The sequence below is a fragment of the Micromys minutus genome, assembly GCF_963924665.1.
Source record: "Micromys minutus genome assembly, chromosome: 9".
NCBI classification, from domain to species: Eukaryota; Metazoa; Chordata; class Mammalia; order Rodentia; family Muridae; genus Micromys; species Micromys minutus.
The window spans coordinates 32586593-32614198 of NC_137978.1; the positions used below are offsets into that span (position 1 = coordinate 32586593).

Consider the following 27606-nt stretch of genomic DNA (forward strand, 5'->3'; position numbering starts at 1 on the left):
CACATCCTTATCCATATGCATAAAGCAGAAAGCAGTGCCTGGAAGTAGGATACATCTACAACTCTCAAAGCCCACCCCTGTGATGTACTTCCTCCAGAAGGCTCCACCTCCTAAAAGTTCACAGCCCCCCCCCAACAGGGGAACAAGTGTTCAAATACCTGAGTCTATGGGAGGCATTTCTCCCTGGACCACCACAGATCTAAAGTTTTAGATAGTTACAACTTCTGTAGAAAGTAGTGTGGGAAGGGGTGGAGATTTAGCTCAGTGGTAAAGCACTTGCCTAGCAAGCACAAGGTCCTGGGTTCAGTCCTCAGCTCCAGGGTAGGGATGGGGGTGGGGGGAATAGAGTGGGATAACAGGGATAAGAGTAAAAATAGACTATAAAGAGGGATGGGGGAGAGATGGCTCAGTGGGTTAAAAGCACTTGCCCTGTGAGCCTGGTGTCCTGAGTAAGATCCCTGGAAACTGGAAAGGAAGAAGGCGAGAGCCTACTTCACAAAATGGTCTTTTGACTTCCACACATGCCTTACCACACTCCAACACATTTTATTTTTAATGATGGAGAGGTTCATCAAGAGGTTTCTTTGAGGTGCTCAGAGAATTGAATTCCAGATGAGGAGGAAGAGGCAATGCCTGTCTGTTTGAGCAGAGGAAACAGCATGTGGAAGAATCCGGAGCCAGGTACAGGCCAGCAAAGTCAAACTTCCATAATCTCCAACTGCATTGTCCCAGCATGTATAGTCTGCTGTCTGAGTGCAGGCTGTACTGAACAAAGTCTGGAGTCTCTGTTCCTGTCTCAGGAGTTCCTTTCAACTAAGGCCCAGATAAGGACTTCTTTGCGACTGCCCTTACATAAGGTCTGCTTTGGCTGGCAGCAGGTGAGATACCATCTTTCCTAAGCTCAAGTCTGGTTCAGCAAGTGAAGACGATAATGACATTTGGTCAAGAGGAAAGCGCATTATAAGGATGACAAAGGGGCCTGAATAAAGACTTGTCAAGGGCAATTCCCTGTATTTCTGAGGAAAGTACTTCAATTAAATACCAAGAAGGAACCCAGACGTCAGAGGCATTGCATTTTTTAAAAGCTCAGCTCTTAGGTGGAAATGCAGCTGGTTTAGCTTCTCCGTCTGTAAAATGAGGTTAATATCTACTGCATAGGGTATGAGGCCAATGAAACTTTCTGCAAATAGAAACCGATAAAGAGAAGCTTCAGCTATGATGTTCAAACATCCTTTTCAGCTAAAGAAACTGTTACAGCTAGTGCCAAGTAAATTTAGAAAAGGGGCAAGCCCGGTGAGAACCCGAAGATGCAAGCCAGCTTTCCAGAAGAAGCCTGGCGCGCAGAGGCTGCTGGTCGGGGGGGATAGGGGGTGGGGTGAATCCCGGCAGACTACCGGGAGGAGACGACGCGCCACTACACCCACAGAGCCGGTGGGCCAAACCGGGGAGCCCACAGCCCTAAGCGTCGCTGTCCCTTCGCCACTCCAGCTCCCGGAACCTTGAACGCCCGGAACCTCGGTAGCGGAACGCGGGGCCTCGCGGACCTTGAGAGCGATGGAGCAGGCGCGGGGGCCGGGGGCCGAGGCTGACACGCCCGAGGAGGAGGGGGAGGCGCAGGCGGCCATGGCGGCTGTAGTGTCCGCTGCGGGTGGAGCGTGCCCCGCAGTCCTGCAGGTGGCCGGCCTCTACCGGGGCCTGTGTGCAGTGCGCAGCCGCACCCTGGGGCTGGGGTTCGTGTCACCCGCACAGTTACGCGTGTTCCCGGTGCGCCGGGGCTCGGGCCTGCCCGGGGGAGCAGACGGCAGCGGGGTCAGCGAGCTGGAAGCTAACCCTTTCTACGACCGCTACCGGGACAAGATCCAGCAGCTGCGCAGGTGCGGTCCTGGCCAGCGGGGGGGTGGGGACTCCCGGCGCACGGGCAGAGCTTCCGGAATGCGCCACTGTCCTGCACGGTGGGCTCGTGCTGTCCCCACTATGCCAGTAGTTTGTTTCCAAGTTCAGAGAAGCGAGGTCACTTGCCTAAGGTCACGTCTCTGCAGAATCCTTGAATCTTTCCACAGTCTTCTTTGTGCTTAGTCCTCAGAAGGCTCAGGAAGACTCTTTAAAGCCCCTTGAGGAAGACAACTCGGAGAAAGTTATCCCCTGTGTAGAAAGGTGAAAATGAAGCCTTCAGCGAAGGCCATTTGATTGGCTCAAGGTCACAGGTGGAGTCAGCGGCTACCTGGGATACCTGCCGGAGAGATCAGGCTCCCAGCTTAGGGCCCTTGGTTGCATGGACTGGGAGTGTCGCAAAGACTGATGGTGTTACTTTCGTTTTGTCCATTGAACCCTTTCACTGAGGCAATGTAGGGATCAGGAGAGAAATAGGGGCTTGCCAGAAACCACACTGTTGGTTAGGGTTAATCTAACCGAAACCAGAGTTCCTAAGGCTTCTGCTTCCATAAGGTAAAACCTATAGATGGAAGGGGTGTGGCTTACTGGAAGAGAACTTGCTTAGTATGCACAGGGCCGTGAGTTCCATTCCCAGCACTGAAGAGGAAAGGTGAGGTAGGGTTGTGGCCATTAAGGTAAGTGTAGTGGGTGCCTAGTTCCAGGTAGAAGGTTGAAGGTAAAATGGAAAGGTGGTCTCAGAGAGTTTGGTGCTACAGGAAAGCAGTTCTGAGAGGAAGCCAGACGTTACAGGCTCTAAGTTCTCTGCCTTTTGTCTCATTTTAATTCCACTCCCTTAAGTGCGTCTTCATTTTCACGTGGGCAGCAGCGTCCTTTAACTAGGATTACCACTTCTAGCCTTGGAGCCCTCCACCTGACACTTTACCCGAAATATAGTGATCTTCCATGCTTTTGGAAGCAAGGATGGAATGATGAGGGAATGCTTTTTACTCTCCTTCAAACAGATATTCTCAAATATTTGTCATTTTAAAATAGTGCTTGACCCACAGTCCTCTTCACCCTCTTCTCTCTGATTCCTTTTATACACAGCATCTCTGAAGAGGTGACTCCCCTCACTCAGTACTTAGAGGTTCCATTTGTACGACTTAAGAACCCATAATGGTCTCTTTCCTCCCTTACTAGATCATTCCCATCAACATTTTACATACTGATATTTTAGAAAGTAAGCTTTCCAAGGTCCCTATTGAATTCTTCAGTGTTTAAACTGCTTAGTGCACCACATAAGACCTTCACACACTAGTCCCTCCCAATCTCTCCAGACCAATCTAGTGCCAAAACTTCAAATATTATGGTCTAGGTCTAGCTCTAAAATAATTGGAAGAATGTGTTCCAAATATGGGAAATAATAGCACAGTCAAAAGTACAGTCATGAAACACTTCAGGCATTTAAGGATGCTTGAACAGATTTTTTTTGTTATGGTTATATTTATCAGCAGTGCTTGTGTACATATTTATGGATCTGTTTCTACAACTAGATAGTAAGTTTCTTCAAGTAAGGGCAGTGTATTTGCTCTTTTCTATGTCCCTAGTGCTCAGCAAGAACTCTGCTGCCCAGGGTACCCCTGTCTTCCATGCGCTCACCATGGCAAGCTCGGGTATATCTGTGCTTACGAGCAGGGCTGACCCAGTCCTTCCAGATGGAAAGAAAATATCAGCCCATCTACATAGTAATAAAAAGAATGACATTAGTTGTCACATCCAAACAATTTATGGACTAGGCTGTACCCTATAATGTCTTGACGATGAAGGTCTACCAAAGAGTTAAACAAGATATCCCCCATTTTAAGGTAAAAGATGAATTCTGATATTCTGTTTGATAGATCAGGGATATAACTCAGGTACTAAGTCTTCTTCCAAAGCATCCACTTGCAGCACAGGATCTGAGAGTAGATATAGAGGGAGCTGTCTAAAATTAGATATATTCAGGTAAAACCTTAACACCTTGTAGGCATGCTGTAGGATTCCTGCCTGCAGAGGTATCCCAGCAATATGACTTCAAAGTATTCTTTCTATCTTGAGTAGCTTAAGGGCTTTCTTGAGAAAGCAAGCCCTGTGTCACCTAAGGGAATAGCCTGTAAAGGGGAAAAGAAAGAAAGAAAAACAATAACCCAGCATTGCACTGCTGATCTCTTGAGACTTAACTGTAGTTGAATATCTGGCTTTGCTTTCCACTGTCTTGACTTTCAGGCTTATACTGAGTTCTTAACAACTGAACACAAACCCTTTAGCCTTGTGGTGCCTGTGTCCCTTCTGCTTCCTTATTTCAAACCCCACAAAGACCCGGGTGCTTCACCTTTATTTACCTTTCGTCAGGTCGGACCCAGCTGCCTTTGAGTCCCGTCTAGAGAAGCGCAGTGAGTTCCGAAAGCAACCAGTGGGGCACTCCAAACAGAGTGACTTTATCAAGTGTGTGGAGCAGAAGGTAAGGCCTACTGGACCTTGGGGTTTGGTTTTGTCTTGTTGAATAAGTTTCCTAGCCCTTACCCTTCAATGGTCGCCAGTGAGAAGAACATCTCATCTTTACTCATTCTCCGTCAGTAAATTTGTATCCTGTTCTTTCTGGACAAGATCCCATAGTCATGATGGGATGTAGAGGATATTTATTTTTTGTTATATGTAGGTGTTTATATCTTCATGTGAGTCTGTACATGTGGCTGAAGAGGTAACTGAGTTTAGAAGGGAGAGGTAGGGTAACTTACCTGATAAGAAGACGGAACCCCATGCCAGGGATGGAGTCGTAGCTTTCAGCTACCAACTAGGTAATTATGGGCAAATCATGTAACTTCTCTGTGTCTCAGTTTTGCCTATTTGTGAATTAGAAATAATAATAAAGCCTACCTCACAGAATCATACTAACAATTGAATGAACTCTTGCACTCCTCAGCACCATCCCTGGCACATAAAAAGAGCTTACTGTATCATTAGTCCTTGTGGTCCTTGAGCACCAGTGCTGGGGAGAGCGTGTGGAAAGCTAACTACGATAACCTAGAGCAATGCTTTCCAAATTCTTTGACCACAACTCATAGAATACATGTATACGTTATAACATAAGGAAACTTGTGCGCAGCAGTGCTCTCGTGACATGCATTACATTCTTCTTCAATGTTTAGTCTGGTTCTCACCCTGTAAACCAGTCTCATCTGGAACTTAGTAGGTAACTCTCTTGAGCTCTCAGTTAACCCTCCAACCTCAGCCTCCCACGTGCTCAGAATGCAGGTATGAGCCATCATGCCTGGGTGGTGCATTCTTACTTTTCATCTCCTAAACAATTCTGGTGAATCCACTGAATTGATTTTACAACATATAATTTGAAAACTTATAATCTGGGAGGTGCATGAAACAAATTCTAGAGAGACTTGAGCCAGGCTGGAACCGCTTTCGATTGTTTCTGGCCCTTTTAGAGAGAAACTGTATTAGTTGTTGGCACATTTCTGTGACAAAAACATCCTTAATGAGGAAGGATTGGTTTTTGCATGTCATTTCAAATTTGTCAAATTCATCATGTCAAAGAGCATGTGGGCTCAGGAAGCAGAAAAAGGGGATATAGAAAGAGACCAGAATAAGATAGAGCCCCTAAGAACATGCTCAGACAACATACTTCCTCCAGATAGGCCCCACAGCTACCTTATGTCACTTCTCAATATCATATTATGAATCCAACAAAAGATTAATCTGTTCCTTAGATCAGAGCCCTCATAACCTAGTCATCTTTAGAAGTGCCATCGCAGACTTTTCCTGAGCTGTATTACAATCCCCTAGGCACCTCTCAGTCCAGTCAATGTAGCAACAGATTTGAACCATCATAAGAAGTCTGTCTAATTAACAGAGACTCTGAGAACTCAACAGGACTCCAGCATGCTGAAGACACCTACCACTAGAAATGCTATCAGAGATAATCAGTTTTAGAAAACACATCTCTCCATTTCTCTCCTAATCAGTGTCTGGTGGGGAATAGGACAAACACAGAAGGAACTGTTCATGGCCTTTCACAGTCCTTCATAGTGGTATAGTGTGAGCTGTACTAGGAGTCAGTGTCTACTAAGACACCTATTCTCACCTCTATATCTCAGAATCCTAACAGAAGGAAGACTGTCCCATCAACAGAACTCTTAGAGTAGTATGAACAGTGGTGTAAAGTGTGGGTATGAGTGAGTTCTCAGGAACAGAAGGACCTAATAAGATTGGCTACCTTAGTGGCTTGATTTATTTTTTTTCTTCCTGTCTGCCTTTCTCTTCCTTTCTTTCTTCTTCCTTCCTTCCTTCCTTCCTTCCTTCCTTCCTTTCTTTCTTTCTTTCTTTTTTTTTTTCGTCCTATGAGGAAAGTATAATTTAATAGTCTGTCGTGTATTTCAGACAGATGCCTTGGGGAAACAGCCGGTGAGCAAAGGATTCACTAAGGACAAGGTAGGTTTCCAATTAAATATAGACATCCAAGTCTGAAGTCATATGGGACATCTATAACAAGAGGCTGCAAATTTGAGCATATTTATTGTGCTTGGGGACTTTTGTATAAGGCGATTTTTCCCAACCGTAGAGATGAGAAATGTTTGTCTGAATTATTGTTCTTGACATGACCTCTAGCTTAAGTATGGGTCCAAGGATGCTACAAGAAATTTGAAGGAAATGGAATGCACTCCTTTCTATAGAAAGTAACTTTCTAAATCAAAACATCACGTGGAGCCTGTACCTTATTGTACAAATAAAGAGGTAGCTCCCTGGTAGAACAGCAGCCCGTGTTTCTCCTGCTTCACCAGCTGCAGAGTGCTGCAGGACTCAGTGGTGAGACTGAAGCATCTGGGGAGAGCTTGATGACCTAATAGATATTCCCCAGGAATAGAACTGTGGAGGTCTGTGTGGGAGAGGAGGCAAACATTCTCTGAGCGTGAGTGGTCCTTGTACCTACTTACTGAAGGTCTGCTTCACTGTACTGACATTCTCTTCCACAAGGCTTTAGACAGAACTAAGCTGGGGTCGTTGTTATCATTAATTGTAGATGCTAATTGTCATTTCTTCTTTCAAGACTCTCAGTTCAGTCTTCAACGTGGAGATGGTGAAAGACAAAACTGCGGAGGAAATAAAACAGGTAATGGATAAAAATGAGGAAGCACTCTCCCTGAGATTATTGGCTCTGTGAACCAAGTCTGAGAACAAAAAGGTCAGACATCTTTTTCTATCCCAATAATAAATAGTCCTAAGGGACAAAAGTGATGAGTCACATAAGTAACAGTGACATAAAAAGGTATCTTTCTTTGTCTTGCTTTTATATGTCTAATGACTTAAGTTTACCCTTTCTCTTTCATTTGAAGTCCTCAGAATTTTATACCTGGCTCTGCATTACCTTTCCAAACAGGCTCCCTGGGTGTGCTGGCCGGATAGTGGTCCTCCACGTGGCTTTGCCTGCTCCCACTTTCCCTTATCTTAGCTGAGTGTGCCTAAGGTTCTGCTTGCCCTGCAGAGAAGGTAGTGTGCTAGTTAAGCAGAGACTGCAGAGTGGGCATGGAGGTGCACACCTGCCTTTAATCCCAGCACTCAGGAGACAGAGCCAGCCTGGACTGCACAGAGAAACCCTATATCAAAAACCAAAAGGAAGAGAGAGGGAGAGGATGGAGAGGGAGAGGGAGAGAGAACACTTTAGAAATGAGCTGCCATTTTTAAGCTCTAGCTCTGCCACTTATTTGACTGACGAGTTAATTTCTCAGAGCCTCTGTTTCCCCGCTGTAAAACGGTAACAGCTGTCCACATATGTCTCAAACTATTTGAGAATTAAATGAGTTAACATTTGTGAAGCACTTAGAACACATCCTGGCACATTTTAAGTGCTATAGCTGTGTTTTAAAATAATGAAATTTAAAATAAATGGAAAATACTATGTCAAGAACTTGCTTGCAAATATCCAATGACAACCCCTCTCCCCACCCCCTTTTCATGTCCTGGGCATTTGTGACCTAAGGACCTTCCAACCATCTCTCTTGAAAGCATTCATGATCTGCCTGCCTGCTTTGTCATTATGTGTGCCTTGATTTGTATGGCTCAGTCCCATTTATGACTGTAATTCTTTTCTCTTTAGCCTGTATGAAACTATTTGAGGATTCTTTATACTTCCATTATATTTTAGGTTTATGTGCTAATTAACAATATAGCAATTCAAGGAATAATTAAAGCAGGCAGGCATTATGCTTGTTGCTTCATAGGTATTTCTTCATTAAATTCTAATGTCCACTCTTAGAAGTAGATGTTGTTATTCCCAATTCAAAGACACAGGCTTAAAAAAAGTAAATACTTATGCAAAGCAATGTTCTAAACATTGGCAGTTATAAATTTTTTTAAAAATCAATCTGAAAAAATTGAAGATTATTTATATCTTATAATGTCAAATTTCAGTCAAGATTTAGTTTTTGTTTAAAACTTAGAACATACCTCTCAATAATATACAAGTTCATATACATATAATGATAAAATTATATGTATGTAAAAGAATTATTTTGAAATATTTTATAATTTAATATCAGCAAATATTTGATTTATATGCCTATTTTATATTACATATACCCATAATCAAATTTCTTAGGCAAAAGGAAATTGCAAGTGGAAAAACTTTAAGAAGTCCTAATATATTTGCCTGCGCCCCAACCCCCAGCAGTACTGGGAATTGAACCAAGATCTCATGCATGCTAAGCAAATGCTCTGCCACTGAGCTCTACCCCAGCATCACGGTCATCTGATACTGTTGGATTGCTGGGCATTGGTGACTGCGCAGAATGATACCTGCCTACACAAGGAGTGCAAACTAGTGAAGGGGATGCATTCATATGCTAATGGCCATATTTAAATTAACAAGTTTGTTTCAGTTTTTTACTGCAGTAAGACACTACAACCAAAAGCAACTTGGGAAGGAAAGTGTATGTTTCAGCTTACAGTTTGTAGTCTGTCATCTAGGAGGGATCTCAAAATGAGTATAGAAGTATAGAAGCAGGAGCTGGTGCATCAACCCTGTGGAGAAGTGCTGCTTATAGGCTTGCTCAGCTCTTTTGCCACCTGCTGAGGGATGGCATTATCCACAGTTGGCTGGGCTCTCCCACATCAGTCACTAACATGCTGGAGGATTGGCTCTGTGGCTCAGAGTGCTAATCGCCCTGGCAGAGGACTGAGGTTTGATTCCCAATATCCACAAGGTGGTTCACACCATATGTAACATCAGTTCCAGGAGATCAAAAACTCTCTTCTGACTTCTTGGAAACATAAATGTGGTACACATACATATGTATGTGCAAGCCATATAGTCATACACATAAAATAATAAAATAAAAAAATTAAATTGTTTTTAGATAGAAAATGCACCATATTCTTGTCCACAGTCTAGTGGGAACATTTCCTCATTTGAGGCTCTCTCTTCCTAAATGACTCTATCTTCTGTCAAGCTGACGTAAAACTAGCCAGCACAGTCTCTAGAGAGATATGAAGTAGGAGATTTAAAGTAGACAGTTCATAGGAAAGCTTCTGACTGAATGATGAAGGAAAACTACTTGTGGGAAAGCATATAAACTTAGCCTTGAATATTAGGAAGAACTGGTGGGGAAGGCGGTCAGAGATGGGGAAAAAGAAAACTCCAGTAAAAACCAACAATGTGAAAAGCAACAGAGGACAAAAAAATAATAGAAGTAAAAAGTATGAACATAAAACATACATATGGGCTGAGAGATAATACTGCAGATGTACTACATATTATACGTTGTAAAAAAGACACCAAAATAATTCTTTTAGTGTAATAAAACTATGTGTTTTTTTTTTTCTTTTTCCCCTGTTTTCTAATTTTATGCTATAAACCTCCTCACTCCTTTGGGTATTGACATCATGAAAATCAACCATACTCTGTGTTCTTTGATGCTAGGCAGAGAGATTGTGACTGCTCTGCATCCTGGTCAGACAGCAGGGCCTATCTGCTACCTATACGTAGGACTTCCTGGAGGCAGAATTTTAAGAGCTGCCTGTAATAATCAATAAAAGCCAACGTTATGTTTAGCGTCTACTCTGCCAGCCTCCGTTCTGTCAGTTCACTAGTCTCCACCCGAGTCCTGTGAGGTTGCCGTCACTGCTCTTTTACTGATGCTGTCTAAGGTGTTTCAGTGCTTTGCCTAAGGAAGAATAGCTAGTAAATGATCAGGGCTAGAATCTGCATCCCAGGCCATGACTCCAGACCTAAGTTCTGAGTGTTCTTCCTCTCTGAGAAGGTCCATAGTTGGCTGGGGAGGTATGGTGTGGAGAGAGGATAAAGAACCTGTGAAAACCTATCACAAATAAGATAAATCCTAAGAACAATTATTTCAGAGGTCATAGAAACTATTTCTCTGGCAAAGTTTATTTTGTAAAGGTTATTTTATTATTTCATTATATGTGTATGGGTGTTTTGCCTGCATATTTGTCTGTACATCATCTGCATGCAGTACCTATGAAAACCAAGAGTGAGTGTCAGATTCCCTGAAGCTGAACCCCAGTGCTCTGCAAGAGCAGTCAGTGCTCTTAACTGCTGAGCCATCTCTCCAGCCCCTTTTAAATGATTATCAGTTGGCTGAGTGCAGGAGCCTGCAGAGGCTGAAGGTATTAGATCCCACTGGTCTCCTGGTACTGGAGTTAGAGGCATTCAGTCATGAGCTGACCGACATAAATGTTAAGAACCAAACTCAGGTCCTTTTCAAGAGCAGTAGATGTTATTAACCACTGTTATTAGCCATCTCTCCAGCTCTCAGGGTTGATTATTATTAAGAAATAGTTTGGAGCTTGGAGAGATGACTCAGGAGGGAAGAGCACTTTCTGCTTTTCTTGAGGGCCTGTGTTTAGTTTCCAGCACCTATATCAGGTGACTCATAACTGCCTTTAACTCCAGCCTTAGGTGATCCAACACCCCTTTTGGCCTCCGAGGGTATCTACACACATGGTACATAGAGACATAGATATGTACATTAAAAAAGAATCTTAGAAATTCTTTAAGAGTTATAGTTTAATCATTCAGAAGAGCATATAGTATTAAAATTTTAATCATATGCTAGTTATAAAAACATTACAATGGAATTTTCCTTCCTATTATCAGATAGAATAATACTCTGAGGATGAAACTATCACTGTATCTTGGTATACATTGAAAAGATTACCCACATTACCACAGATCATTCATTCATTCATTCATTCGTCTGTTTGTTTATTACAGATTTGGCAGCAGTATTTTTCAGCAAAAGACACAGTCTACGCAGTTATCCCTGTAAGTAATTTGAAGGGGAGATGAAAATGTTTCAGCATGAGGTCAGTGCTCCAGCCCTCTCAGGCCTGCCTTTACTTTTTCTCTGTTTATGACATCTCAGGAACTTACACTTTACAGCTCTAAGAGTTTTATTACGCCCTAAGCAGCAGAGATTGGAAGCTCCATATGGTATATTTATGACTTTTGCTTTCCCTCTTTTGGGTTTAGAAATGTTTCCAAGTCTCTAACCAGAGAGGCTAGTTTCATGTTTCTGAGTGATTTCCAGATGCATTTTATTTCATTTTCCAACCAAACTGTGGGGAGTCAAGACACTGGCACAGCATAGCTTTCTTCCCTTCCTGTGTGTATGGCAAATGCTGAGCTGACCTGGAGTTCCCTTTGGGTCTCTCTCCAGCTTTTCCCCTTAGTAAATGACATTTTCTTGGCTTTACCTTCTGGGAATTGTTTTAGAGGTGATTGCTGGCCATTGCTTTACTGTAGGCCTGTGACTACGAAAGGATATGGCTGTCTACTGTAGACCAGACATGGTGGTGCATACCTTTAATCCCAGTGCTTGAGAGGTAGAAACAGGCAGACAGGTCTCATGAGTTAGAGGCCTCTCTATATAAAGAGGCCTTTCTATATAGTAAGTGAAAAAGGAGAAAGAGAGAGAGAGAGAGAGAGAGAGAGAGAGAGAGAGAGAGAGAGAGAGAGAGATATTGAGAGATTGAGATTATCTCTTACCTTAAAGTACACTGAAGAACACAGCTGTATTCTGAGAGGCTTACATAAGTATGAGATTAAAGAAGAAAATGTACTACAGAAAAAAAAAAAAAAAAAAAAAACCTCAGGTCTTTGCCTATGAAAAAAATCTCTATTCTTGGTTTTGTTTTGTTTTTTAACTTCTTACAAATATGTGCTCTTACCTTCATGGACTTTACAACCCAAGCAGTCAGTACTTGTTATGTTTTAGATCTTCCATAGCAGCTCATTGAACAGGCCTTCTCAAGTCTCCCTTGAGTCACCTGGTCCCTTGGAGACTTTGAACACTGGACCACTTAATCTTCTTCACACATCATCTGTAGCAATGAGCAGCAAAGCATGCATCAGATTTTCCTGTCGTTTTATTATAAGAATGATTTGTAAATGATGGAACTTAAAAGCCTGTTTCAGCCATAATATAGTTTTAGAATTCAGGTCTGGAAAAAATCTCGTGTAATTGTGACTTTTCATACTTTCCTATTTGTGAGTTAATTTTTTTCTTTTTTAACTTATAGAAAGAGAAGTTTGATCTGATCTGGAACCGGGCTCAGTCCTGCCCAACAGTAAGTCTGTAGTGACTATGTAGAATTGCTTATAAATGCTACCAAATAGGTGATTTCAAACCAGTTCTTCTCATGATATAATGCTCTATTAACAATGGTGCTCATATACCAATTGTATTGATAAGTGATATTTTTATTCTTATAAATGGCTTTTTAGAACTCTGCTGCCTATTAGGCCTTTCTGATATGGGTCTTAATCTATTAGTATATGTACATATTAAGAGGCACAGTACAGCCCAGTGTAATGATACATGCCTTTAATCCTGTTCAGCTGGTCTACATAGCAAGTTCCAGACCTGCCAGGCCAATATAGAAAGACCCTGCCTCAATAAATAAATGAAGGAAGGAATGACACTAAAAGGCCACTTAAGACCTTAATCTACACAGCCTCCTTCAGGCTCCTGTGTTAGAGTTTTCTTTACAATTTTGTTAATGCTATTCTGATAGTATGTGCCAGAAATAAATATTTTGATGCTAAAGTAGTGATCCACCACATGGTTCCAGGGAAAGGGAACCATGACTGCCAGCTTGTCAGCAATGGTTGTTAGGGCTTTTCTCAAACATTGCTTGCTGAAAATAAAGAATACCTTAGCAAGCCAGAGATACATATCATACTGGTGAGTTGGACAGCAATATTGCTAAATGTCAGCTCTCAAATTTCATCTCTGATGTATTCTTCCTTAGGTGGGTTGAGAAATGTGCATGTATTTGTTATACTATCACATAATTAACTTCATAATTCTATCCCATAAAACCAAGCATTATGGGATGGAGATATAACTCAGTTGGTAGGTTACTTTACCTAGCATGCACAAAACTCCAGGTTCAATCCCCAGCACCCCGTCGTCAGCTGGGTATGGCGGTACCTGTTTATTCCAAGTACTTGAGGTAGAGACAGGAAAATCAGGAGTCAGGTTATACTTGACTGTATATAAGTTTGAGGCCAGTCTGGGATACATGAGATATTTTCCTTAAAAAAAAAAAAAAAAAAAAAAAAAAAAAAGACAAAGAAAGGAAAAAAAGAAGGAAGAGAAAGTTAAATATGCAAGCATTGAAGAAATAGATTGCTACTAGTGATTAGACATTGAAGAAATGATTTTTGTTTTTGTTTCCCATAGTTTCTTTGTGCACTACCAAGAAGGGATGGTTATGAGTTCTTTGTAGGACAGTGGACAGGTACAGAACTCCACTTCACTGCACTTATAAATATTCAGGTAGGTGACGTATGCCCTACAAAACAACAGGGTAGAAAAAAGCCTGTCATTTGGTAAGACTAGAAGCCTTCCTGGAGTTGGGGTCCAGAACACCAGCTGACTCCAACAGTGCCTGCTGTGCTGCTGACGAATTGCCACACATTGAATATTAGGCTGGTTTTCTAGGCCTCAGTACCAAATATTTGAAGTCAGAATACCTTTCTCTAGCCTCACTCTCTTTCTTTTGTCTTCTCCTGCCACCTCTATGGCATCTATTACATGTGTCTAAACACAAATGGATCATCTTAACCCAAGCTATAAGTCCACTGAGGAAGGCGCCCATGTCTTACCTTTTCCAAAGTGCTACATGAATAGTTGTCATTTCATAAATAGTAGTTTATTTGCTTTCTTTTTTCTTTATTTTATTTACAAATATTAAGTGTAAAAACTATTATTCAAAGTACACTTGAAATTTTTAAAAAGTCAGTATTTTAATTCATAGTACTAGGATTGGCATTCTATTCTTGGAGCTTACATCTGTTTTTAAAATAAACAGAAAAAGCATATATTATTTTGGCTTTAAAGTTGAGGTAGATGGCACAGAATAAAATGACAGAGTAAGCTCTTATATTATGGTTTTAGAACTTGTTGAGTATTTGCTGTTTATATTGTTTTATATTTATATTTATAAAATTGAGTATAATTTGTTTTATAATTTCTGAGTGTTAGCATTAGGTAGATATTATGCAGTGGTTGTTTTATACTTGTCATTTAATCTTCTAAAGTATGTCATGAAATGGCTACTGTTACTATTTCTATTTATAGAGAGGACGAGCTTAGTGAAGTTTGTTTGCATTACTAAGTAATAAACTATTTTGAGTCCTGGTTGTCTGACTCCAAAGTCTATAAACTTAAACATTGACGATTGTCTTGAGAGCCCTGCGAGGTCCTGTGTGGAAAGACTGCCCCAGTGAGTTCCTAGCTAAGAGAGAGGAAAGTAAAAGTACAAAAGCACAGAGGAAGAGGATTGACAGAGACCAAGCACAGAGTAGATGCTGACTCCAGAATGGGATTGGAAAGAGTGGGATTCTCATACTGTAAGTCTGTCCTTGTTTGCTTTCTGTTGCTATGATAAAACACCATTCTAGAAGCAATTTATGGAAGAGTTTATTTGGGCTTACAGTTCCAGAGCGGGACTCCGCAGTGGCTGGGGAGACACGATAGCAAGTAGCCAGAGCAGGAAGCCAAAGATCATTCCTCAGCAAGCATACGGTGGATAGCACACTGGAAGTAGGGGACAGTACAAACTATCATGGCCACCTCTGCCACTAAGATGTACTTCCTCTAGTAAGGTTTCACCTCCTAAAGGTTCTATAACTTTTTCCAAATGGTACCACCAACTGGGGAACAAGTGTTCAGATAATCTGAGTTTTAGAGGACATTTTCCATTTTAACTACTACAGTCTCTAATGTTTTCTTTATTATATGGGTTGAGAGGTGTATGTCTGTTTGTGATATTATCATGGATGGATTTCATAAAAAACCCTCAGAAAGTCCTTCAGAAATGTAATGATCAAAATAATTAGTATGTATTAGGATTATGGCCAGAATGATCAGTATGTAAGATGTGGTGAAGGATCTGAGAGGATGAACTGGTGAAGCTGAAGCCCAGGGATCTGCTTCTTAAGTAGTTGTTTTCTTCCATGTAAAGGCACTGGCTTCACATTCAGCTTCTCTTCCTAGTCTAGACTTGCGGTCTGGTGACTTTGCTGGTCATTCTTCATGAACTTACACATTTGTCATTTTTCTTTCCTTTCTGCCCCAACCAGATAATATTTTAAAACTTGTGCACAGACTCTCCAGTGCTTGCTATAGCTTAAAAGAGCTCAGACTTTAGAGCTACCACAGGGAGTAGATGAAATGCGCTTGTCTGTAGAAGTAGCAATTACACCAGCACATCATTTTCTTTAGAACTTAACTTGGTAGCTGCCTGTACCATTTTGTTTTTACATGTGTGGCTACGATGAAGGATTCACTGCCTTCGTAAACATTTCTGGGAAAAAAGCCAAATCTTTTCCAATTGAAGACACAAATAACACCATGAAAACTGTCCTTTCACCGTGCCTTTGCAGGCCTGACCTCGCTCCTACATACCAGCCCTCTAATTCACCAGCACCCAAGGGGCTGTTAAGAGCTAGAATTTCCTCCAGACTCTGTTGCTTTGAAATGGCAGTTTACTGTGGTGGTACCTTACTGAGCTCTGATGAGTGTCTCCCTGCAGACCCGAGGGGATGCGGCAGCCAGCCAGCTGATATTATATCACTATCCTGAACTTAAGGAAGAAAAGGGCATCGTGCTGATGACAGCAGAAATGGATTCCACATTTCTGGTAAGACTACATTTGTCTCTTTGGGTTTACCTAGTAGACCTGTAGGTATTACTCTCTTCCATGCCTTAGATCTAGATTAGGGAAAGATGTCTGTATGTAGTTTGTTTCTCATGGTTGAAAACAATTTTGTCTTACTTACATGTATCCAAGTTGAAGTACAGTCATCCACAGATAAATAGATGTTTTTGTCGTTGGTGGTATTTTGTTTCATTTTAGCTTTTAATTGTGTGTGTGTGTGTGTGTGTGTGTGTGTGTGTGTGTGTGCATGTATATGCACATTGGGAATGGGGCACATAGTAAGATGCATGTGTAAAAAGTCAGAGGACAACCTCTGGAGGTCCAGTCTCTTTCTTCCACCATCTAGCTTCCAGGGGTCAAACTCAGGTCATCTTGCAGCAAGCAGCTTAACCCACTGAGCCACTTCACCCTGAAAATAGGTTATTTTATTTCAGACAGGGACTCACTATGTAACTCTAGCTAGCCTAGAACTTGCTAAGTAGACCTGGTTTGCCTCAAACTCACAGATATCCACCTGCCTCTGTCTGAGTGCCACCATGGCTAATGCTGATAATCATTTCATTCTCATTTGATCACAGCATTTTTCCTGCCTAAGATGAAGTCATTTATAGTCATTACACTCATTTAATACAAAATATTACACATTTTATTAAGGAAGTATTAATGTGTTTGATTATCAGTCATAACAGAGTTATATATTATCTTTATACCTTTTTAAAATCCAGCAATACTAAAACCAAGACACATCTGACCCTGGAGATTTCAAGTAAAATTACGGACACATAGGAGACTTACAAAGTGTGAGATGTCTCAGAGTCTAGAGTAATAGTTGTGTCTTTATCTTCCTCTCCACTGTTCATGGCTGTATAACATCCACCATGGGACTTCCTTTTGTTCCAGTTGAATCACTAGGATAGAACATCAGCCACATACCCATAACTGACAGTGCCCATTGTTTTCTCATGTGTTCAGGCACAAGAGACAGTTTTAAGTCTAAGGCTTGCTTATTTCTGTTCCATCTGACTGACAGCAATGGTATGAAATGCCCTCAGAAGACTGGGCACCTTAAAGCCCCTTCTTCCATTACAATACCCACTTATGTTTCTTTGTCTTTTACCAGCTCCATAGAGAGAAAGAAGTGGCTTCACTAGATTACCATCTCACAGTAACAGTAGACTCCAGGCTGGAACACAGTGGGGAATCTACTTCCCTGACTGTTATTCCTAAACTGCCCAGTCTTATTTCTCTGGATTTTTTTCTTCCTCCTAAACTATGTGACATTCAACTGAAAGACAATGATCCGGAATCCTATTTGTAATATGCATTTGCCATTAGCTGAGATAAAGGCTGCAGAAAGAATAGTCTTGGGAGGAAAATCAAGACCTCACTTTCAAACTATTAAATCTGAGGTTTCTTTTAGCTATCCTTGTAATGTAGCCAGTTAGATACATGAGCCTGGTGATCAGAAAAGCTGTAGTATGTAGATTGTATTTAAAGCCATGGATTGAATGAAATACCAAGAATATAAATGAGGGTACAGAAGAGAAAAGATGTAAGAACTACGTCCTAAAGAGATAAAGAAACATCAGCAAAGAAAGAGAAAACATTGTGATATTGGGTGGGGATGGGGAGTTAGGCTGATAGGTGCCTGGAAATTAAATGTTCTAAGCAACAGGGAGTGTTTAGTTGGACAACTCTAACTTGCTTATTGGGCAAATAAATGAAATAAAAGACTGAAATTTTACAAGATTTACAAACATGGAAGTATTTGGGGACCTTTATAAGAACAGTTTCAGAGAAAATGGTGTGATTATGGACATGATTAAATTTAAGAAAGATGGGAAGATAAATTAGAAAGGGCAAACATTAACTCTTCCAAGGGAAGGAAAGTAAGGTGTTGGATGGAGGAAAGCAGTGGGAACAAGGATCTTTTTTGTTTTAAATATGAATAAATAATGTGGAAATATATGGTAGGGATAAGAATATTAGCCATCTAGGAGAAAGAAAAGCAATAATATTCTGGGTAAGTAAATCTGGAAATGAGGGCTTGATCTTGTGCCCGCAGTTTAATGACTAAGAGAGGCCAGGAAGTGAGGACGTAGGTTTGGTATAACTAGATCAGCAGAGTTGGCAGCAGCTGTAGAAGTTCTTGCCGGGTTTTGTTGTTTTTTTGGTTTTTGTTTTTGTTTTAATGAAAAGAAAAGGCATCAGCTCAGAGTAAACATGAAAACATGGGGTTAGATATTTGAGTCAAAAAGAAATAGTATGACAGGCAGGTGGGGTACGCCTTTAATCCAGCACTTGGGAGGAAGAGACAGGTGAATTTCAGTCAAGACCCAAGACATCCAAGGACTACATAGAGAAATCTTGTCTCAAAAAAGTCAAAAAAGAAAATAGGAGATTGTTGTCTGGAAGCACAGCCTATGGGCTGGATCTAACCACATCTTGTTTTTGTTTTTTATAATAGCCATAAATTATAAATGATTGAGAGGAAAAGAACCACAAAAAAATAGCATTTCATGGGATGTGAAAGTATTAAATTGAAATTTCAGGGTCTATAAATTAAGATTTATTTACATATGGCTTATGACTGCTTTAGTTCTATAGTAGAGCTGAGTAGTTTGAGGCTCTGTGGCCCCCAGAGCCTAAAAGATTTACTGTTTATAGAAGTGTTTGCAAAGCACAGTCTAAGGAAATGGAACAGAGAATTGGTACAGACATAAGCACAGACTTAACTGTAGTCATCCTGTGGTATAATGATGTGACTGAGGGAGCAAGGCCAGAGCATGAAGCTGGGTAAAGAGGAAGCGGGAGGATAAGACACCAAGAACAGTGAACGTGAGTTGCAGAGGTCTCAGAGAGGACTGGGAGAGGACGTCATTATTGATGGCAGAGTCTGTTCTCTGTGTCACAGGGCAATATGACATAGAGACTGTGCTGTGCACTTATACGTGGTGTCTGATTCTGCTTACGTGAGCCCTACGGTTAGGTCACAGGAAACTTTCTTGGTTTGTTCTGTTTCACCATTTCACTCTGATAGTCTCAGTCAGGTATTTTATCATTGAGGGTTTGGAGGGGTTGTTTGTTTGTTTGTTTGGTGGTGGCAGGGTTGTTGTTGTTGGTGGTGGTGGTTTTTTTGGCTTCATAATATTTGATGACATGCCGGACAATTCATTTGCCTTGTATAAGCCACATTGACTATGAAATCCCAGTATATGTGGCTCAGCAGATAAAGGTACCCATCACCAAGACTAATGACCTGAGTTCAGTCCCCAGGACCCCCATGGTAGGAGAAAAGACTAACTCTTGGAACTTGTTCTCTGACCTCCATTGAACGAGCCATGGCACACCTACTAACATACATGCACACATAATAAATTCCTACGTAAAAGTGTAATTTTAAAAGATTTGCTTTATTAGTTTTAATCGTGTGTAGGCCTGAGTGTGAGTGTGTGCACATGAATGCAAGTGTTCTTAGTGGCCAGAGGCCTTGGAAATCCTGAGAGCTGGAGTTACTTGTGGTTTGAGCCACCTAACATAGATGCTGGAAATTGAACTCATGTCCTCTTGCAGGAGTAATACATGTTCTTAACCACTGAACCCACCTCTTCAGCTCCAATTTAAAAAAATAAAAGGTTTGGGGCTGGAGAGATGGCTCAGTGGTTAAGAGCACTGACTGCTCTTCCAGAGGTCCTGAGTTCAATTCCCAGGAACCACGTGGTGACTTACAGTCATCTGTAATGGGATCTGATGCCCTCTGCTGGTGTGTCTGAAGACAGTGGTATTCATATATATAAAACGAGTAAATCAATTTTTAAAAAAATAATAATAAAAGGTTTAAATGAATGCTCTGTAGAAAGAAGCACAGCCCATGGTTTTTATAAACTTATCAACGTCATTTTATAATTAGATATGGCAAACTTTTTTTTCTTCCAATGCTAAGAATTCAACTTAACAAATTCAATTTGCATTTGTTAAGGCAAAAAACTCTTTTACCACAGAGTTAAGTCCTGGCCCATATAACATATTTTGGGCAGTCAGTTTTTTAAGTGATTTTCCCCCTATATTTGGGTGGGGTGCTTTTGTCTGTATCAGCATGGTAATAGTAGATAAATATTTCTGGCCAGCTAGAACTATAGAATATGTAGAAACAGTATTTACTTCAGTTAAGTGTTTCTTTCATTTCATTTACTATTATTGTATGTGTATATACATATGATGGGGAGGAACTGTAACCACAGAACATAGAGATCAGAGGACAACTTTGTAGAGTCAGTTCTCTCCATCTTTATTTGTGCTCCAGGGATCAAGTTCAGGTCTAAGGGAAGTGCCTTTCCCAAGTAAGCCATCACCAGCCCTCAGTTAATTCTTCCATTAGGTTATAGGATATTGCCTGTGCACTCCCCTATATACCCTCCTGTCATGCTGTTCGTCATTTCCTTACAGTATAATTTCTGTACCTTGGAAATGATTATAAATGGTTGCATAACAGATTGTTCCATGTTGTAGTGGATTACAATAACAAGGATTACCTCACAGTTTCTGTGGAACAGGAACTCAAGAGCAGCTTAGCTGGGTGGTCCTGGCTCCAGTTTCATGAGTTTGCTGTCAAGATGTCACTAGGACTACAGTCATCTGAGGACTAATTGGGCTTAAGGGTCCACTTGTTTCCTGTGCATTGGCTCTTCTTTAGGGCTACTTGAATGTCCTCATGATATGACAGCTTTCCCCACAACAAGTGATTCAAGATATATTCTTTAATGTTCCAATAACAAGAGCCTTTCCCAGTCATTTCACCATAGTGTTATTGCTAGAAGCAACTTATTAAGTACAGCCTCACACTAGGAATAGAGATTGAACTCTACCAAAGGAGGAAGGACCTTTGATATTTGTGGACATTTTATAATCATCACGACTGGCTTTGCCACTGTTTTCCTGACTGGGATGCTATTGCTAACAAGATACCAACAGGTTGTATTCAAGTGTGTCTAATTAGTCAAGAACTTAGTACTTGCAAACTTATTCTTAGAGCTAGGTAACTCTTGCCTCTCTTCCCGGAATCTATGTAATGATTATTTTGGAACTAAATTGAGAAATTTCTAACATTTGAACTAACTTATCAGCAAACAATATATCACTATGTATAAGAACATAAAACAAGTCATGATGTCTGTATCTTTGAAGAATTTATATTAAAGAATCCAGACCAAAAAAATGACAAATATAAGAGAAGGTGCTCACAGTGGTAAACAAGATGCCTTGGTTACGTAGAAGGGAACATCTGACCAAGACATGAGAGGTCAGGGAGCCAGGGCAGCTTTCCAGAAGCAGTGACTCTACCACAGAACTTGGGCGCAGAGCTTCGGGCCTACGGGGGAGGTGCCTCATACTCTCATTTCCTTGCAGAATGTTGTGGAGGCCCAGTGCATCGCCAATCAGGTTCAGCTCTTCTACGCCACCGATCGGAAGGAGGTCTATGGGCTAGTAGAGACCTTTAACTTCAGACCAAATGAGTTCAAATATATGTCTGTCATCGCTGAATTGGAGCAAAGTGGACTTGGAGCAGAACTGAAATGTGCCCAGAACCAAGATAAGACTTAGAGATACCTGGATTGTCCCTTCACAGTATTGGCTCAGTCCTGGACAGCCTGAAGCCCACTCACACCCTTGAATTCCAGAGCTCAGCATCTGCAACAAGCAGTCTGTAAAGACTGTATATGCAAGAAGTGATTGTGGACATGAGCCCTAGTACTTGATACTCAGAAACAAAGATATACAAATATTCTGACAATTACCTCTCAGCAGAAGGGTTCCTTTTCAGTGTTTCTGGCCTTTGGAATGAAAAATATTCAGGGATCCACAAGAATATTGACTGTTTTATTTAGTGTAATAATGCAGTTGCATTCTGGCCATTTTGACCTCGTAGCTCCCAGTTCTATGTCTTCATAAACTGTAGCAATAAGCTTGAAGATCTTAAAGATGTTGGATTTATGTACTCTTTCCTAAAAACATAACCCAAAAGTCTTGGCCAGACTCTAACAACCAGCTATTCTCATCATAATAAAGACTTGTAGATGCCCCTCCAGAGTCGTCTTCAGTGTAACTCAGTGAATTACGGGTATACTTAAATAAACAGGAACCATGCCTGCATACTGATAAGCTTTCCCTTATGGCCCTATGCTCTGAACTCTGCCTGTGAGAAGCCAATGAATCACTACAGTGTAAATAAAACCTTTTTCTAAGGAGATCTATCTAGATTTGCATGATTAAAAAACAAGTATTATATGGAAATGTGGGTGGAAGCAAATGTTCCCAGATTGAATGTAGGGAATGCAGCAATAAAATAAGTCTGGTTTTCCGTCTCTATTACACAGAACAGTGGGAACTAAGCTTTAGACTTTGGTGGCCTCGGTGTGATGGGTTCATTTTATCAGAACACATCTTGGGGCCCAGTGATTTCTTGAAACAACAGAAATAAGGAAGTTGTTCTCCAGCACCAGAAGCACATGTATCATTTTGTGGCTCCAAGCTCATGGGTGAAAAAGAATGGTGGGTTCATACCAGCCGTATGAACGCAAAGCTCTGGGTGTCCCCAGAACTTTGGCACTCCCTGTACTATACTTGTCATTTGGTCTAATATGTTCCCCCTTAATCTGCCACCCCTGCCTGATCTTGTAGGATGACACCAAATACAGTGAGTAGAAACTTAAGTAGTGTTTTCAGTTTATGTGTATGTGTTCTTCATTACAGATTTTTCTCAGGATAGGCCTCTCCGGAAGCTTTTTAAGTAGGGGTGGTAGTTTGAATAAGAATGACCCCCATAGGCTCATGTATTTGAATGCTTTTGTCACCTGGGAGTAGAACCATTTGAGAGCATTAGAAAGATTAGGTGGCTTATTGGAGCAAGTATGCTACTGTGGGTAAGCTTGAGATATTAAAAGCCTATGCCAGGCCCAGGATATGTGTGTGTGTGTGTGTGTGTGTGTGTGTGTGTGTGTGTGTTGTCTGTCTGCCTGCCTGCCTGCTTGTGGGTCAGGATGTAGCTCTCAGCTATTTTTCCAGTACCATTCCTGCCTGCTGCCGTGCTTTCCACCATGATGATAGTGGACTACGCCTCTGAAACCATAAGCTAGCCTCCATCTAAATGCTTTATAAGAGCAGCCTTGGTCATGGTGTCTCTTCACAGTAATAGAACAGTGACTAAGATAGTAGGGTTGGCCATCCCACTATTTTCTGGAGCAAGAAACATAATGTTTATTTAACTGAAGAAGCTGTGCTCTATTTTGGGTTCTTCTAAGGTTGAGTTCATTTCTAATGCAGCTTCTAGACCCCACTGTGGTCTCCAGTATGCATTTTGAGAAACTTGAGTCCTATCAACCCTGCCGTTTTCCTTAAATGCCTTTTAAGCTTCTGGATGATATATGTTCCAAGACTCTTGGGCATGGGTAGGGTTGCTTTTGTGGGTATCCAGTTATGTTTTTCTCTTCAGATAGAGCCCGTTCTTAGCCATAGAACATTTTCATGATGCCTCCACTAGACAGTGAAAACATGAGAGAAAAAGATGAGAGATCTAGCCATTTATTTCATAATGCTTCCCAGCTTTGCCCTCAGTCCCATCTTTCCAAAGAAGGACGATGCATCCACTGGGAATTATAGCACATGTGACTAAAGTACCATCTGAATGTTGCTAATATTTATTTTACCAGAGAGATCTAGCAAATAATAAGTGAAAACCATAGCAGTTAGACTATAAGTGTGTTCCCTGACTCCCGAATGGTGTTTCCAAGATGGTGGTAGGCTTTGAAGCTCCTCATTGAATTGGGTTCAGATATCACTGTTGCTTTCATTGGCTTGTTAGTGATTAATTACTTATACTCAAAGTCTTACTTTTCTTCTGAACATGAGGATGACATCTACCTCTTAGGATTATCATGAGACTCCAGTTAGCTTATGTACAGAGTACAAGAGAATCTAGTACATGCTAAGTCCCTTCCTCTCCTTTACTTCTCTTCTTCATTAAAGACCAATACAGTGGCTAGGAGTACAACTCGGGCCTTGAGTCCAGTTCGCAGCACCAGACAGGAAGAAAGTTAAGTCAGCATTTCAGATATACAGATCACTCTTCATTTCAGCTTAAACAAGAAGTCCTATCTCACTGATACTTCACTTGAGGTACAGTAGAATCACTTAAGAGCTCTTTAAAACAGTTCCAGGCCCTGACCTGCTGAACAAAGCACTGGGAGCCTACATTTTATGTGTGTTCTAGCTAATTCTGATGTAGGTGATTAGTGAGCCTTTGCAAACCATTGCCTTACCCAGTCCTTATAAAAATGCCCACTAGATGGGTCTTTCTCACCTGCAGACATTCACACGGGATTTAGATTCCTGTTCTCTGCCTTCCTGATAATTCCTATCGTTCCTGATAGTTCAAGTGCACCCCAGTTACACTGTATTATGTTTATTTATGTGTGTTTACCCCACTAGACTGTGAGCTCCTTGAGGGTCTAGGACATGACCTGAACTACAGAAGAAACTGAATTGTCAAACAAATAAATGATCCAGATTTTAGCCAAAAAAAACCCTCTTATTGACTTATGCATTTCTCTGTTAAATCCCATAATGTGGTGGTTTGAATGTAAATGTCCCCACAGCTCCTGTGTCTGAACATGCGGTCCACAGCTGGCAGCACTACTTGGAGGGTAGGGGGGTATGAAACCTTTGGGAGGTGGGACCTCGCTGGCAAAGGTAGGTCAGGGAGCATGGCCTTAAAGGTTATATAAGAGTTTCTAATTCAAGAGCACTGTTTCCTGATCCATGGCCTCAGTGTGAACAAGCCTTAGCTACCACTTTCCACTGCCATGAACTTTGCCAGGCCTTCTGAGCCATGACAGAATATACTTGCTGAAAGCAGGAGCCCAAATAAACCCTTCCTTGCTTAAGCTGTCTGTCGGGTGTACACGGTGCTGCAAAAGTAACTTAAGCCCCGCCCCCAGTCTCTTTCTCCCCACCCTGAGTTTATTTTTTAGTACAAAGAATATGTATGGGTATTTGGCTGCATGTATGTTTGCATGCCAATGAAGGCCAGAGAGGATGTTGGATACCCTGGAACTAGAGTTCCAAATGGTTATGAGACACCAAGTGGGTGCTAGGAATCAAACCAGGTTCTTTAGAAGAACACCAGCCAGTGCTCTCTTAACTACTGAGCCATCTCTCCAGCCCCACTGCCTTCCAGATGTCCAAGATTATCTCATGTTACCCAGGCTGGCTTCATTACATGGCCAAAGCTAGTCTTGATTTCCTGCCTGCATCCTCCTACTAAGTGATGGAATTACAGGCATGCACTTTTACTGGAATTGCTGGCTTCTCTCTCTTTCAGGTCGTAAAACAATAGAGTTGTTTTAGTGCTAGGAATTAAACCCTAGGACTTCACACATGCTAGGGGTGCACTTTACCATATCCCCAGCTGTAACAACTTAGCAGCTGTTCACACAACACCTAGTGCTGTGTTAAGTGCTGTACATGGGAGAATGAGGTGTGACCCTTGCCCCCAAGCTGTGTATCTACCTGTTTCTTGCCACTGATTCTGAGCCTTATATCTAGAACCTGGACTTGATTTGCCTTGTTCTCAGAATATTCATACCGTTTCTATTCCAAGTCATGTAGGAGGCAGAGCCATTTCCCTACAATAGTGGCCTTTTGTTCAGTCTGGAAGAAGCCCACTCCCCCAGGCATTTGATCAAGCCTTGTATCGGCAGCTACACTTACCAAGCATGTGTTTTTAAACCAAACACTTAAAGTGAGAATATATCAGTAGGCAGGACAAACAGGGCCTCTGCTCTCAGTAGTTTATATTCCCATAACAAGGACAAGAAAGTAAACTAGTAAGATTATCTCAACTCAGATACCAGCAGTGAAACAAGGGGAGTGAACACAGTAGCTAACTGGCCAGGAAAGCCATCTCTGCAGAGGTCACTTGCTATGTAAGCTGGGGAGAGAGTACCAGGTAAAGTAAAGCAAGTGTGAAGATTTTGAAACACAAGAATGCTTGTTTCTGCACATAGGTGTTAGTCCCTGCCCTCGAGCATAGCTCAGGCAAGACACTGACATACACAACACAAGGCAGTGACCAGTGCCATCTCAGGGAAGGGCAGGGAGGGCAGTGACCAGTGCCATCTCAGGGAAGGGCAGGGAGGGCTTACCCCTTGCTGGCGTGGCAGGAGATACAAAGTTTGCTAGAGCATGGTACCGCCGAGGTCGGAGTTTACAGCCTAATAGGAAATAGCAGGTAGATATTAAAGCAATATACATACAACACAGTGGAAAGAGTGAAGGAGAGGGACTTTTCATGCAGAAGATAGAAGATCCTGTGAGCCCAAAACTCTCTGCTTTACAATGTGTACAATAGCCACTGACATTTTCTGGGGCCTTATCATATGCCAGACACTCCTTCACACGGATTATTTTAGTCCCGCCTATGAGATCAACAGGAACCTGCTCAGTAGGGAGATGTGCCGCCCACTCTCCTCAGACTCTCCTGCCCTTCCCCACCTTCATCTCAGAAGACAGCACCCTCCAGTCACCTTAGACCCAGAAGGCTTGGGTGGTAGCAGAACCAGTCCAGAGGATCATGTCTGCCAACTCCCCTGGTGATGAAAGAACGCCATGAGCATTTGAAAGGCACCCTGATGGAACTAGGGAGAACACTCCTGGTGCTCTGCTTTATGCTCATGGAGTATTTGGTCCTCTTAGCTGGGCTAGTATAGCAGCATGATGGAGCATCTGTATGCCTGTCTGCTAACAAAGAGAGACTTGAAGGCACCTGCCTACATCAGGAGCCATGTCCCGAAAAGAAGACCATTCCTGCTCCAGCTTTTCTTTGTTGTGTCTCCTAAGCAGACTCATTTCTCATCTATTCATACAGGGTTACTTCAGGACTGTTTGAGCCTCAAGAATTTAGAGGCCTATCTATCTTTGCAGTAAAACAAACAAACTGAGATATCTAAGAAAAAAAATGGCCCCCAAACAAGCCTCCTAGGATCCTGAGAGCATTCAGGACAAAGTCCCTATAGCTCAACTCACAAGGGTTTTCAGATCTGGTGGCTCCTGACTTCTCCAAGCTCTCATCTCTTGCTGGACTCCTTAGCAACAGCCATTTTATTGACAGTTCCCTGATCACTGTGCTCTGACTTCCTATTTGTGTCCTGATCTTTTTGATTATCTGTCTGATTGAAATGCCTAAACTCCTTTTATCAAATTATTTTCTAATTGTCTTCCAAATCTCTACTAAAGCATCTCTTTTTCCTTTTAACATTTTATTGGTTCTTTCTGAATTTTACACCATGTACCCCAATCCCATTCATCCCCTCCTCTCCTCAAACCTTCCCTCTATCCTTGCAACCTTCCCCACAACAGAGAAAGAGTTCTCATTGTGGAAGCTGTAATGTGTCTCAGAGTGTACACCCTTTGTCCACACTTTGCTTGCAATGTTCATTACAATGA

General features: G+C 41.7%; 1 protein-coding gene across 1 annotated transcript; it reads left to right on the forward strand.

Annotated features, from left to right (window-relative positions):
- The first annotated feature begins 1409 nt into the window (after positions 1 to 1409).
- On the forward strand, positions 1410 to 24686 carry ATPAF1 (ATP synthase mitochondrial F1 complex assembly factor 1). Its single transcript, XM_080921796.1, has 9 exons — positions 1410 to 1874; positions 4264 to 4372; positions 6304 to 6354; positions 6971 to 7033; positions 11153 to 11203; positions 12460 to 12507; positions 13626 to 13721; positions 15982 to 16089; positions 21514 to 24686. Exons 1-9 carry the CDS (start codon positions 1555 to 1557, stop codon positions 21706 to 21708), a joined length of 1041 nt encoding a protein of 346 aa, XP_080777922.1. The 5' UTR covers positions 1410 to 1554; the 3' UTR covers positions 21709 to 24686.
- Positions 24687 to 27606: the final 2920 nt, after the last annotated feature.